Raw genomic sequence first — 15,395 nt, forward strand, 5'->3', positions numbered from 1 at the left:
CCTGGCACGAATGTATTTTTTGAATGTGGGAGGACACTGGAGTACCCGGAGAAAATGTACGCAGGCACAGGGAGACAAAATGCAAACTCCACACAGCAATTCCAGAGCCGGAATCGAAACCCTGCACCGCTGCACTGTGAGGCGGACACGCGAACCAAAACCAAAATATTTTCAGTCGACCGCAAAAATAAAGGAATTGGCCTCATGGATTTGTATTTGAAGAGGAATGGATGCTTCTGCGTCAGCGTACTTGCACACAGGCATACAGTTGCACCACAAGCGTGTATGTGTGTATGTGCACCCAAACACTCACGCATTATTAATCATTCATGCTGCTCAGTGTTTGCGTGAGTGTGTGTTCTCAAGCTCGCTTGTTGTGTTAATCAGGTTTCTCATGCACATGAGAATGTGCCATAATAAACAGCCACTACAGCAGGCATGCAAGGACAAACCCAGTGTCACTGCCTGACTGAGGGAGAGGGGAATGAGGGTAAAACCAGACATTGGCAAGCTCAAATATAGAAAATAAGCACTTTCTCTTCCAGTAAGTACTTTGTGATGACTGCATTACATATTGAGAGCCGGCTGTGTGTGCGTATCTGTCTGCGAGAAGCTAATTATCTGGCAAGATGCTGAACCATCTTGATTAAAATTGGTGCGCTGGCTGTGCACGTTTACGTGTTTCTAACGGATAGAGCAAAGGAAACAGTAAAAGCGTTGACGGTGTGCGCATCTATCATGCGCGTGCGCTTGTGTGCCAATGTGTACATGCTGAGAGGCTCGCCTGTGGTTAGGTTACATCTCCCTGCAGCGCAGCAGAGCGGTGTTTTGTTGCGTCATACTGAGTCTGTTAATAACAGGCTAAACCACAAAGGCCGTCCGCTGCCCCATTTCTCATCTTCCAGCAGACACTGATTATGCGGCCATGACACGTTAAGCAGTGTATTGTTGTATCACACCGCATGTCAAGCCTTTTCTTTCGCAATTTTAAGTGGCTGACAGTAAACCAGCTGTGGATTTAAAGTGGGCTGAAACCTCTTGGGTTGAGCATCTTCTCTTTCAAGATGGGGGTCGGCCTCTGATTTGTTGTCATTTGAAAACATTTTCCCCATTGAAAAGAACCCGCTCCAGGGTCAACTGTTGCAAAAGCAACTTGTGCGCCCGCAGTGAGTAACAAGTGTACAAAGTCAACTATTGTTACGATTGAGACTGCAGGTAGAAACTGGGGAGGCAAGAGTTTATGGCTTGGATCGAGATAACATTTCAAATGGTTAGTATTACTATTTGTAATGTTAATTACTGCTACAATTGTGTTTAGAGTAATGTGCCTTGCTGTAAGCCCATTTCCAGGTTACGTAAGCATGGATGGGAGAGATGTGGCGGGTTCTTTTCCAACCCCTTGAGGGCCTATTTTTTCCTAAAAGCAACAAGCAAGGAATCTTAGTAATGTTTATGGTGCTTTCGAAACATTTGATGTCTTTTCAGCTCAACGCAGTGGTACCTGAGCTTTTTTTGGGCCACGGACTCCGTCCACGTCAAAACATATTTTGACGGAGTGGCGCAGAAACAAATACAAAGAAATGATTGGAAAAAAAAAACAACTCATCATCACACTGAACGTATGTGTCGTAATTAATGGGAACCCTGTGTATGGTTTTCTCATCAACAAGCTAGCAGGTCTTATCATGTGTTTCATAGCGTAGTGTGTTGTAAGACAGCACACGGTAGCCAGGTGCAGGAAAAATGTCTCTGTTTCACTGTTTCTCTTTCACTTGAATTTATTGTCTTTCAGGGCAGACTTGCATATTTTGCAATTGACTGTGCTACCAGTCGTATTTTGGTAAATTACTTCCACATGCTTCTAGCTTTAAAAGTGAATATGTCACAGTGTAGTTGATGACTCTATTCAACACCTAAACTGCATTATTTGTGAAGGTGCAGAGATATACAGAACGATTCCCCACATGAAATGGATAAAGTATTTACATCAACGCTTTGGAGTTGCTTTTCTAATTTACTAATCCTCTACCTGGGCGGCCCGGTAGTCCAGTGGTTAGCACGTGTGCTTCACAGTGCAGAGGTACCGGGTTCGATTCCAGCTCCGGCCTCCCTGTGTGGAGTTTGCATGTCCTCCCCGGGCCTGCGTGGGTTTTCTCCGGGTGCTCCGGTTTCCTCCCACATTCCAAAAACATGCGTGGCAGGCTGATTGAACACTCTAAATTGTCCCTAGGTGTGAGTGTGAGCGTGGATGGTTGTTCGTCTCTGTGTGCCCTGCGATTGGCTGGCAACCGATTCAGGGTGTCCCCCGCCTACTGCCCGGAGACGGCTGGGATGGGCTCCAGCACCCCCGCGACCCTAGTGAGGATCAAGCGGCTCGGAAGATGAATGAATGAATAATCCTCTACCTTGTTACAAATGTTGTCACTGTTAAAGTAGATCGAGGAGCAGCTAAAGTTAACAGAGGCAACCCACTGCAAATGTTTGTAAACCAGAAAACACTCGATTTGTTTGTTACAAAATCGTAATATTTTCCAATCCTAAAAAAAATATATATAAGATGATTAACTTTAATTGTAGAATGATTTTGTATTACATATTAAATATATTGGGTAACTTCTGCTAGCAGTTTCGTATGCTTCATTTTAAATGTCTCTGATCAGTTTTGTTTACACAAAAGATAAGCTGTTTAATATTTTGCATTTTGATCACACACTCTGCTGAAGGTGAATTGCATCATCTTTTAAACCAGGGTGCCTGTCACGTGGGAGGTGAATTAGGACCCAGGCAGACATCAAATTGAAGTCTTTAGCTATGAAAATACAAAGTAACTGCAGAGAGCAGGGCTGGATGCCGAAGACACGGACAGAGGAGCTCTCACTCTGTAGAAAGCTCAACGTACTGACAACAGAGTAATCCAAGTTTAGATACTTTGAGACATCAAGCCTAGATGGCAGAATAAAGATACAAAGCATGTAAGAGCCACAGCAACTGCACAGCAACCAAAACAAGAAGGAGGCACAAACAAGTCACAAGAGTATGCACTGAATCGTCATTTTTAGCGTCAGCGAATCTTTAATGTTGTCAAAGGTGTAATGTCTCACTTGTAGCAGTGCAAAAAAAAAGAAAAACAAAAAAGAATCCATTGTTAGATACATCGTAATGCAGTTGTAAACATTTCTGAATCAATCAATATATTGAAACAATGGATGAGTCTATGCCCTATAATACTGTCCATCATAGCTATGATAGTCTCCACCGGCGATTATTTTGTCATTTGTGTATAAAATAGGTGCCACTGTTGGGTTTGTGAACCCGGAGGAGCAAATAATTTTCAATATTGCACACCAATAACACCAACATAACAGGAGATCATGACGCATGCTGACTGTGAATGTAACATTTGGAAAAATATTCAACTGAAAGCCAGTTGAGTCGCTTGCAGAGCGATCGTGACTTACTCCAAACAAAAAAAATAAGAGTTGTTTTCTTAGAAATGTGTTACTTAATTTCAAATAAGCGTCTAAGTACAGATGCACATGTACAGTAATACTTGGAAACTGAGGACCGTCGATGTATTTCGTCATTCATATTCCTCAGTTGATATCCAACTGAAATGTCAAGGCAATTTTAGTGAAACTCCAAAATAGAGTTTAATATTTAATGTCTTAATTTCATGTCATATTTAATTGCATTAAATTACTCGAGCAAAATAAAATGTGGCACTGGCTGACAGCAAAACATTCATTAGTCATTTTCAGTGTCGTTAAAAAAAAAAAAAAAAGACAGGCATATTTAAAATGCATTTGTGATGAATAATTGCCATCAGCTCCGAAGTAAGGGCTCTGCAATAAACTCATAAAATTATAAATGGTGATTTCCTTCTGTGGAGTACAGCGCATAGAGCGCATCAGCACAATCACCAAATTGTGGTTTTAAACGCAGCAGCACTCTGGAGAGTTCGGACCGCGTTTGGATCAGCACCAAATTGCACTCCTTTACAGATACCTCCCGCATTTGCATTAGGATTTGTCCATAATTCACCATGTAATCAAGCAGAATGACATGAATGCCCTAGCTTGCGAAATAAATGAACATGATAACCGTGAAAACAGGACGCCCTCGGTGGATGACGAGAATAAAGTCACAATAAGTGTTACGACTGCGCATACTTCAAGTGAAAGGGCAGTCAAGGACACAGTTGAGTTCCACAACGGTGTTTTATACACTGTGTGCTGTCAGACCCCAACCAACCTTCCTACTCCCCCTCCAGCTTTCGCAGCATGCAACATCCTTGCCACAGGAATTTAATTGCTCTGTAAACAAGCCTTTTGTTTGGTCTGCTCATGCACACAAGCTGTATTAAATGCCTCAGTCAGCCAGCCCTGTCGTGAAAAGAAGAATCTCAGCGCGCATATGCCGACAAAATACATAGTTAAAATACGTGAACTTTATCTTACTATGGAGCCTAATCTTACGAATCCAGGAAATTGTTTGTCTGAAATGGTCACTTACCGTTATCATATCCCTTCTTTTCCCCTCTCCTCTCCATTATGTGATGTTGTGGTGATGAATGCTGCAACCATTAATTGTTTGTTTTCCGTCTCCCACAGACATACGAGCGCCAGTTCAGAATGCCTGAGCCGAGAGAAGGAGGCCTATTGCAACTACTGGGAGAGCCCTCACCAGCTAAACATCAGCCTCGCAATGCTCTTCTTCCTGCGCCTACTCTCTCCCCTGTACAACCGTTGCAGCACACCCCCACACAACAATTCCAGCATGTTCAGCAGCACCAAGTCAGTCCGGACTGGATCACGTTTAGAGCGCCTTCGGTTTCTCCAGCCAATCCTACAGATTCCGAGCCAGCCGTAGAATTAACGGGAGCCAGTAGGAGTGCAAATTCTCTCATGGATTCAAATGCACCCTTCCCACGAACTGCGATTCACAGCCACTCGCCTCAGAGATGTTTGACTCCAGACCTTCAGTTGCCAGTTGTTACAGATGCCAGTATTCTCAACCTTACATCCCTCAGCAGGTATTTGCCTTGACAGTTTTTCTCATGACACATTGGAGAAAAACAACACCCTCTAATGTAGAAACTGCAACGTTTTCATCAAGAAAGTTTGGCGAGTGAAAATTATTTACCTAAAGGCAAAATGCCCCCAAAATAAATGAATGCAAAACTGATTAACATGCTGCAGCACATCATGGCGGTCTGTAGATGCAATGCAAATCCACTCCATGATGTACCGTTAGGCAAGCAGCAGAGGGGTGACATCAGCCCACTCTGATTAGACTGATTACATTAGGCATCATTCACACATTATTGCCTTTTAATCTTCCAGCTGAATGCCTTATTGCTGCATTCTTGGGGTTGAGAGGAGTCATCCTGAAAGAGCCACATATTTTATATTCATTTATTTTATTTGTTACGTTTTATTAGCATACAGAAGTGAGAATAACACATTTATTAACTTAATCATCAATGACCAACTCTATTTTCATTTTTAGGTAATCATCGTTTCTCTTAAATTTAAATCTTTTAAGAAACATTAGTGAGTATGGGACAAAGTGACATCAGGACCACAGTCGCGATCTTGCCGACTAAAACAACACTTTAGAGCAAGCCTGGTTTCATGAAAAAAAAAAAGATCAGTAGGAACTGAACTGTGTCAGGTTGTCAGTGAAAGTATGCAGATTCATTTTTGCTGAAGAAACTGCCTTTGAAAAGTAGTCCGACAGCACATTTGACAGCAAATGTGGGACACAATCTTAGCTGCGAGCTGCTCTCCACTAGACCAGGGGTGCCCGAGTCCAGTCCATAAGATCCTCTATCCAACCTGTTTTAGACGTCTCCCTCCTCCAACAGACTTAATTCAAAAGATCAGCTCATCAGCAAGCTCTGAAAAGCTTGATAATTCATCCTGATCATTTGAATCAGGTGAACTTTGACTTGCACCCTGAATTCAAGTCAAGTCAGCTTTATTGTCATATATGCTCTATGTGCACAGATGAAATTTCTTTCCTCTCAACCACAGTTCCAACATGCAGTGCATTGAAAGCACACACAGCTAAAAATAAGGGCAGCGGAACTGAACTGCACAAAAAGACAAAGACATCAACATATCAATAAAAACAAATCAAACAATAAATAGCAAATAGCTTCACGATTGAACTTGATTTCAGGATGACGTGTTGATAGTGGTGGCAAGAGTTTGTGATGGCAGTATTATAGACTAGCCCCAACAACATTCTCCCGAATGTAGTTGGGGCTAGATGAGTCAAGACAGCCACCACGCCATTGTGCACCGCTGGGAACACCTTCCAAATAAAAGCGTACCAAAGCATTGATGTCGATGTAGTCTCCGGTAAAAGAAGTTTCTTTTGAAGTTGGCCTTCTCACTGCGTGTTACCGTCACACATAGCAAGAACAAGTGTTACGGTGGCTGGCTTGACACCCACGGACATCTGTGTGCACACCAAATAAACAGGTACTCGAGGCAAAAAAAAAAAACACTTTTTTTTTCATCAATGTGTTTGAAAGAGTGCTCGTTTCACCCTTCATTTGAAGATAGAATTTTCGGCATCACTTCTACTAAGGTTCTCAAAACCCATTGAGACACATAATAGCTTTACGCTCAATGTTTGACTCGCACTCTTCAAAAATAATGAGAGCATGGATAATGCAATGTCATTTTGTTTGCATAACTGTGGTTGATGTCTTGATGCCATGGTAATAGCATTTTGTACCGTAATCCGATTCATTGTACATTTTTCTGATACATTCAACAATATTTCGACAGAAATTGTTCTCATCTGAATTGTTCTGTGTTCTTTATTCAGGGGGAAAGGTTTGCAGGAAGTTAATGAGCAGCTCTTTGGGAACATCAAGAGGAAGTATGGCAGGAAGGACTCCCAGAAGATGCTCTCTAATCCTCACAGTGCTGACACGCTGTGGGGAAGACAGTCTGAAAAAGAAACAGGAAGCCCGTCTCATTCAGACAGGCAGCGCTACAGACAAGAAGAGACGACTGAGCAGTTTCATGAAGAAAGAGAGCAAAGAAGGAAGGATGAAAGAGAGCGAACAATTACTGCTAGGAGAGGGGATGATGAGGATAGAGGAATGCCCATGTTGACAGAGGATGGAAAAGGAAGAAAGAGGAGGAGAAAGCCTTCTTTAGATGAGTCCTTTTCTGTTGAGGAGCAATCTCTACAACGACAGGACTCGAACACCACAGAGAAGTACCAGCATAAGCCTCCAGAACCCAAAGTAGCTCATAAATCGGAGATTCACAAAAATGATTCCAGGTTCGCGAGTCAGGTTGAGATCAGTGGAGAGAAGACAGAGAAAAGTGAAATACCGGACAAAGGTGACAAAAGAGAAAAGGGAGAAAGGGTAGAAAGGGCAGAAAAAGATGATTCACTTCGGAGTGGGACTGACCCAGAATCACCTTTCAGTATGAACAGAATGAAAAAGAACCCAGTGGGTCGTCCCAAGAACTGTATTGATGCACATAAACACAGAGATCTTGCCCTGAATATCAGCAAAGCACCAAACTTCTCCACAGGTCCCGGACTCCCTAGTCCAAACCCAAGCCCGAGCCCTAAGGGAACAATGAGTCCAAGCATAAGCCCTAAGCCTCGGCCTAACTTTAGCCCCAGCCACAGACCGAGGGCAGCCCTGAGTCCGAGTCCCAGCCACAGCACCATCTCTACAGTCAGCTCCAGATCAAGCAAGACTCAGGACAGATGGTCCTACCTGAAAGCAAAGAATCACCACAGCATCACCTCACCCCAGAGAGACAGCTGCAGTAGTCCATCAATGATATTTGACACACCTTCGGCCTTCCCTATAACTCCTTCTAGTCCACTTTATACAAATACTGACAGCCTGACCGTCCACACGCCCATCAAAAGAAAACGAGGACGCCCCAAGAAACAACCCCTTCTAACTGTAGAAACCATCCATGAGGGAACATCCACTTCACCGCCAAGCCCGCTAGCACAAGAAACCTCTGCCGGACTAAACCGCAGGAGGAAGACTAACCCACCGAACACAACAATTAATCCAATATTAGTACAAATGGTGTCGGCAACTACCAGCTCCAAATCCAGTGGTCTGAAAGTAAAGCGTGGCAGAAACAATTCAAAGCCAGTCAATAAGTTAAAGCTTGGCAAGATGCAAAGCATCCTGAATGAGATCTTGTCGAGCTCCAGTAAGAACAGCGCCCTGAGGTCTCCTTCCACACCTGTTCACCCTGCTATGAATGCCATGGCATCAACCATCGAGGCTCGGCTGGGAAAACAGATCAACGTCAGCAAGAGAGGCACCATCTACATCGGTAAAAAGAGAGGCCGTAAACCCAGAGCTGAAACGCAAGGCTGTAACCCTGCCAAAAACGTCAAGGAAAAGCACTCCATGTCTCTCGCCACGTCCAGTCTCTACGAGAGCCCCGTTGTGAACGCCACCACTTCCTCTCCGAGCTCCAGTGCACCACCAATGAGAATCAGCCACTCTGATGCCACTATGCCTAGTCTGCAGCCCATCTCAGCCCTACCCCCCAAACCTTTAGTCAGAGGATTTCTCTCTGGGGGATGGAAACTGTCACCTCCACGTCTTCTAGCTAATTCACCCTCCCAGCTTTCCGAAGGTGCATCCGTGAAGGAGGTCACCTTGTCTCCCATCAGTGAGTCCCACAGTGAAGAGACTATTCCGAGTGACAGCGGGATTGGCACAGACAACAACAGTACGTCGGATCAAACCGAGAAAGGCCCCGCCTCTCGGCGCAGGTGCAGTAGTCTTTTGTACGTAGCTAAGGAATTGAAATTGGTGCTGTTGTTCACTGTTGTGTTATGTTGTGCCAGGTATTCTTTTGATTTGTGCGGGTTTGAGGCCACGGAGGCTGCTGCCGTCGAAGCATCCGCCAGAGGAAACAGAGGTCGAAGTGAACGACAAGCTGCTGTGGACAACTTCCTTTCTCAGCAGGAGAAGAAGCAGAAACATAATCGACGTAAAAGGAAGTGTTTTCAGAGCCGGGATCACCTTCACTTTCTGTCTGAACTTGAGGAGGTTGGCTGCTTATTTGATTCTTTTTTACATTACTTTTACCGTTTCATAGTGTGGTATGCAGTCAAATATGTATTTTTCTCATCCTGTCCAACTCCCCGCCACTAGGTTGTGTCAAAGCTGCAGCAGCTACGAGTGTCTCACAGAAGATATAGCTGCTTCCCTCAGAATCCCTATCCCTCGATTTTCCGCCTCAACTTTCATCATTACTACCCGGTGACCTATGACACCTACCCCTGCGACTCCAGTTCGTATATTCGTAGGAGTGCTGATCTGAAGGCCAAAAGGAGACGGGGTCGTCCAGCCAAAGCCAGTGAGCCAATTGCCTCGAAAATACCTTTTGTTCAAGGATATGGCTATCCACTGGCAGGGGGAAATTACTATGCAGCACCGTATGCTATGCCTTACACACCCCATCTAAGCCTAGGCTATTTCCCCCCCGCACCTCCGTTCTACCTGCCTCACCACCCCCTTGGCCATGTTCCGCCATCACCGTTTATGAGACCTGCTGTCCCCCCTCCCAAGGCTTTCCACGCCAGTGGACACCCAAAGCTCCAGCCGGGGGTCAAGCATCGCGGCATCGCTGGCCAACTTCAGGGGCCCTCTGCAAGAGGGGATGGCTTGGGATCCATCGGCAGTAGTAGTACAGGTGGTCTCGGGGGTGTTCGCCTCCATAAGAGGAAGCACAAGCACAAACATAAGCACAAAGATGAACCCCTACTTTCTCCGCGAGACCGGCAAGAGTTGGGCGGGCTTTTCAGTGGAGCCAAGGCCAGTTCACATCGCAACCTTCTTAGTGACTCATCCATTCAGGGCCCTTCAAAGCATCAGGAGAAGAGGACTGACGGGAGAGGCTCAAGCCTGGGATCCACTTTAGGGATGTTCGAGTCGGAAAACCTGTCCTCGCACTCTCTTTCCAATGGCCATTTCCACTTGCGTCAGACTGGACCGCCAATGAACAGCTTCGTGAGCAGCTACAGTAGCCAATCACAGCAACCAGAATCATCTTCCTTCCTCTTCTTGGGGTCACAGGAGAATGAGTGTAGTTCAAGGAGTAAGAAGACGAGGCCTGCTGCGTTTGGAGATCAAGGGCTGATGTCACTGCAAACTGCCAGGCAGGAGCCAGTACAAATGAATGATTGCTCCAGTCCACCTCTCTCTGGTAAGAACCACTTACTGTGCATTAAGATACCGCTAATGGGAACACGAGCACTTACCTTACACTACACACTATGTACTTATCACTTATACATCACAGCCAAATCTGTAGGCAGCTTCGAGTGTTGTTTTTGGGGGTTAAATAGATGTTCAGTCAGTGCCAAATGTACTCATACCCCGGCCAGCTTCTAAGTTTGTGTTAAAATTGTTGTTGGTGTTGTGTGGGTTTTAACTGGAAATGACAAAAAACAACTGCTAAGAGATTTTACAGTTCTTAAAAAGTTTGGTTTTTAGATTTTGATGAAAGCTGGAAGTTTCATTTATAGCTTTTCTCCAAACAGGCAGATCCAATTTTCATTGTTAATTAAGGAGAATGCTAGAAGTTACCAGCATCCTATAGAATAGCGCATCAGATTTCATATCCTCAAACTGAACAGGAATGTCAATCGTTTCTGATTTGAATGTGAAATCAAATGGACAAAACACTTGGTATTTGATCACTATTTTCATTTCTACACAAGCTTCTTGGAGTCTTACGTATGCTTAGTGTCATTGCCAGAAGATTATTCACTGATACAACAAATACAAGTGAACTCAGTGTTAAGCCAGGGGATAAATTATTTGTGATTTAACTGTACTGTACGTCGTTGATTTCATGTGTGTGTTTTAATCTGTCTTGATGTGAATTACGGAGCATGATGACATTGTTGTCGTTCTTTGGTGGTGAGATTGAAGTTGCCTGATAGGCAATGGGTACATGTTCAAAACCGCTTATTAGATACATGTGCAACCTTCAAGACTTTCGATTCAAAGGGGATCATGTGTGCCAATATAATTGGTGTCTGATGTATTATTTTGTTATTAAGTGATTATAATGCCTTGATTCCTGCAGTGGCAATTTAATAAAAAAAACAATCTTTACTGTTGACAGGGTTACCCTAATTGTAAATGAATATGGATGCATGAAATGTACAAATGTAATCTGATTTCCAATAAGTCATGTGGATTTTGTTGTAGACTCTGAATTCTGCTGCTTGTGAGCACATCTGGCTTGGGATCGACAGAACGTAATGCATGGATGGAGACAACTATAATTCACCAATCTCTCCTACCCACCCTCCCCCCTCCCTTCCTCCACTCCTGCCAATGCCTTTGCCAGAGATATATTATTCACACAGTGTGATTTATTTTCTACAGACACGCCATAAAAAGCCCTTGCCTGTGTTAAAAGAGCTGGCTGGCAGCCAGGGGTTTAATGACTGGGGCCTAGTCCAGTGGCGGGGAGGAGAAGGCAAGGGCTCAGTTAAAATACCCCCCGCCCCCCACACCCACTACCACCCCCAGGGTATCCAGGATGAATGACTCATATATACACTACGCTCCCCAAACCAGCACATCTCCTTGTCCATGTTTCCCTTCCAGTTTATGTCTCCTATCCTGCTTTTACACAATTTCCCCCCCTTATTTTCCTTGGATGGTTTGGAATCTACACCTCCATATGCAGACTTTTCCCTCCACCTCTTCCTCCCCCCTCACTTCCCTCTTTTTTTTCCAGGTCTCCCCACCCCCTCCTCCCCTCCCCCTTGCTCCCCCATTACCCTCTCCTTTTCCTATTCCCTCTGCCCCTCCTCTAGCATGACTTACTGCTTCGCTTCACAGCTTTAGTCCAATTAAAATACAGGCACATGTGCACGTATGTAGCAGAACACACACATGCACGCGCACACACACACACACACAGCCATATGCAGGCACAGAGGCTCACGTTAAACATCGCTGGGGTATTTTTCCACATTGGCTACACTGTGTCTACTATATTAGGCTTTACTCGTATTTTTTCAGCACATCTCACTGACAGTTTTCAGACAGAGAGTACTTGCTTTAACACTGGATTAATGAGGACAATTTCCTGTAAGTCACACGCTCACCCCTATTCATGATGCCAAGAAAGATCTTATAAAAAAACAACAGTCGTCAAAGATCAAACCTGCACTGTGTGTGTACCAAGGGCTTCCTATTGCGCAGAGAAGCTGGTCGACAGCGCTATATGGACCCTCGCACTGCTCAAGGTCATCCGTTTTATGTCCCGTGTATGCAGCTCATAAATTTCATCTACTTTGCGTGTGTGTGTGTGTGTGTGTGTATATGTGTGAGCTAGAGCTCAGTTGGGCTGATAACATGTACAGCTCATAAACTCTTGATACTTATTGCTTTCCGCATTAGACTAATTTCATTGTCTGCCCTGAATTCTCAAGTAAAAGTCAAATGTGATGTTGCTCTGAGATGTAAATGGAGGGCGGTCAGGCCTCACGTTATCTCTCCTCCAACTCACTTCATTAGTAAGTGCCTTAGAAGAGAATTCAGGACCCTCAGTCCGATGTAGCAATACCTCATGTACCAACTACCGTATAATCCGTACCTGGATTTCAGGTAGGAAGGTTTGGTGTCAAAGTTGAGATAAAGTTTTGTATCATGCAAACGTTTTGAGCCACCACCAGCTGTCTTGTTTTATGACCCGCACCCATTATTTTGATGTATTAAACCAGGGACGGGCACCCGGTGGCCCGCCAGCCGGACTTGCCCACGATCTGAGTGGCCTGTGGATTGCTCTCCTCCTAATTATTTTTTTTTCCAAGCACACAATATACATTTTGCCCCAAAAAGGGGGGGAATAGGGAAAAAATGTTGGAACAAAAATCCAATATATGAAAAAATATTGTGGAAAAAGTGTAAGCATAACTAAGACATGTCTGTCATCTAGTGGTGGTTGGTGATACTACAACTTAAAACTACAGTCGCCCTCTGTATATTTGCAGTTCAGTACCCACATTTAAAAAATAATTGGGATATTTCAAAGTTTTTTCTGCGATTGTTTCCCCTTTTTCTGCCTGTTTTTTTTTTTAAGGAAAAAAGTACATTGAAAATTTTTTGAAGAGTTTTGCGGGGGTTATAAAAACTAATCATAAAATAAAATGTATTTGTTATCCCTTGTATGATGTTATATTGCTAAGCATATCCTGTTGTGTACCAACATCAACACAACGGCACCCCAAAAGGATATTAAATCACAATTTAAAAACACCCTCCAAAATTCCCAAATGTATGATGCTGTCACTGATTAAAATGGTAGAATTCAGCACCAGCTGCCCAAGTCAGTCTGCGGTTCCACCGTCGGCATTAAATACTGTATGTTAAAATGAAAATCTTAACTATTTGACAATACTGAAAAACCTCTCTCAATCCAATATGCTACACATGGATAGCGTGTATTGAACTAGGCATTTTAGAGCTCACTGTAGATTTGTGATAAGGTGGCAAAAGCAAAAAAAATGGTGGCCTTTGAAGGAACAGGAGTAAATGGTTAAAAATAGAGAACGGCATTTTGTCTGCACGCCGCTTGGGGACCACTGGCTGATTGCGCTTTTCCTTCATGTTGGTGGTGGTGGTTCATTTGGAATCCTGGAATCAATGCCCAGACGGAGGGGGAGGGTGCCGGGCCTTAGAGATGGAAAACAAAAAGAATGACAGTCAAGTCAAGTCAAGTCAACAGTATTTATAGAGCACTTTCAAACAGCCATCGCTGCATACAAAGTGCTGTACATGGAGCGATTTAACATATACAATAAACAGTAAGACGAATCAGTAATAAGTAATAAGTAATAAGGCGGTAGAAAGCACCAAGCAGTAAAACCAATAGCAAATCTAAGTCATGCTGAGTCAAACGCCAAAGAATACAAGTGAGTTTTGAGGAGGGCTTTAAAGATGGGCAGCGAGGAGGCTTGCCGAATGTTCAGTGGGAGGTCATTCCAGAGAGATGGACCAGCAACAGAAAAGGCTCGATCCCCTCTGAGCCTCAGTTTAGTTCTTGGTACGTCTAGCAAAGACTGGTCCACAGACCTGAGGCGCCGGGCAGGGGTGTAGGGGCGTATGAGCTCAGAGAGGTAAGGTGGCGCGAGATTATTCAGAGATTTGAAAACAAAGAGGAGGATCTTAAAAATAATTCTAAAATGAATGGGGAGCCAGTGAAGGGATGCCAAAGTAGGAGTTATATGCTCCCTCTTACGAGTACCAGTCAAGAGGCGAGCAGCGGCATTCTGTACCAGCTGAAGGCGCTTGATGGAGGACTGGCTGACTCCAAAGTACATGGCGTTGCAGTAATCGAGCCGGGATGTGACAAAGGCATGAATTACTGTCTCAAAGTGTTCATGTGAGAGGAGAGGTTTTATTTTGGCCAGCTGTCTTAGGTGAAAGAAGCTGGATTTAACAACGGCACCAATTTGCCGATCGAGTTTGAAATCACTGTCCAGTTTAAGTCCCAAGTTTGAGACCGTTGATTTCAGATAAGGAGATAGGGGGCCCAAGTCTACAGGATGGAATGTACAAGGTCCACTGGGGCCAAACAATATCACCTCTGTCTTCTTTTCGTTGAACTTCAAGAAATTTTGTGCCATCCAGGTTTTGATTTCTTCCAGACAGGATAGGAGTGGCCTTAATGAGAAGGTGTCTTTCTTGCTCAGTGGGACATAAATCTGGCAGTCATCTGCATAGCAGTGGAAAGGAATACCATGTTTCCTTAAGATGGAACCCAATGGGAGCAGATACAGCGAGAACAGCAGAGGCCCCAGAATTGAGCCCTGTGGAACACCACATGACAGGGGAGCAGTGCGTGATTCAGAGCAGCCAAGGCTGACACAAAAGGTCCTGTCAGCTAGATAGGACCTAAACCAATCAAGAGCACTCCCGCCAATGCCCACCAAGTGCTGCAAACGAGTCAGCAGAATACTGTGATCCACTGTATCAAATGCTGCAGTTAAGTCCAATAAAATGGACAGAGATGGACCAAGCTCAGAAAGAGGTTACTGAAATCAAGAAGGAAATTATAAATTGCAGCGTTAATTATACTGTGTGTGTGTGTGTGTGTGTTTGTGTGTATGTGCGTGTGTGTGTGTGTTTAGATTGCTTTTGGCAGCCTATGCTCCAGATGCACAAGGTTGTGATTGTGTGGAAACATATGAAATGCTCGAAGGAGACATTTCTGTGGGTTTCCTCCTCTCTGCTCCCAAGCAGACAATTACAGGATAGGATATGCGCTCTTGGCTCAGCTGGGCTTTCAAAGGCTTGCATGAATATGTCAAAATTAGCAGGAAGTCGAAGAAGGAAAAAATAGAAGACA

The 15,395-nt window shown here is 44.2% G+C and overlaps 1 protein-coding gene across 2 annotated transcripts in view; it reads left to right on the plus strand.

Moving 5' to 3' along the window:
- setbp1 (SET binding protein 1) overlaps window positions 1-15,395 on the plus strand; it is a 45,666-nt gene that overhangs the window by 25,516 nt on the left and 4,755 nt on the right. For both annotated transcript variants that reach the window (XM_052069181.1, XM_052069182.1), the window contains 4 exons: window positions 4,611-5,032; window positions 6,841-8,787; window positions 8,863-9,067; window positions 9,173-10,226. In XM_052069181.1, coding sequence (XP_051925141.1) covers window positions 4,611-5,032; window positions 6,841-8,787; window positions 8,863-9,067; window positions 9,173-10,226 — 3,628 coding nt within the window. The remainder of the gene's footprint in view (window positions 1-4,610; window positions 5,033-6,840; window positions 8,788-8,862; window positions 9,068-9,172; window positions 10,227-15,395) is intronic.

The sequence above is a fragment of the Hippocampus zosterae genome, chromosome 6 (genome assembly GCF_025434085.1).
Source record: "Hippocampus zosterae strain Florida chromosome 6, ASM2543408v3, whole genome shotgun sequence".
Classification (NCBI taxonomy): domain Eukaryota; kingdom Metazoa; phylum Chordata; class Actinopteri; order Syngnathiformes; family Syngnathidae; genus Hippocampus; species Hippocampus zosterae.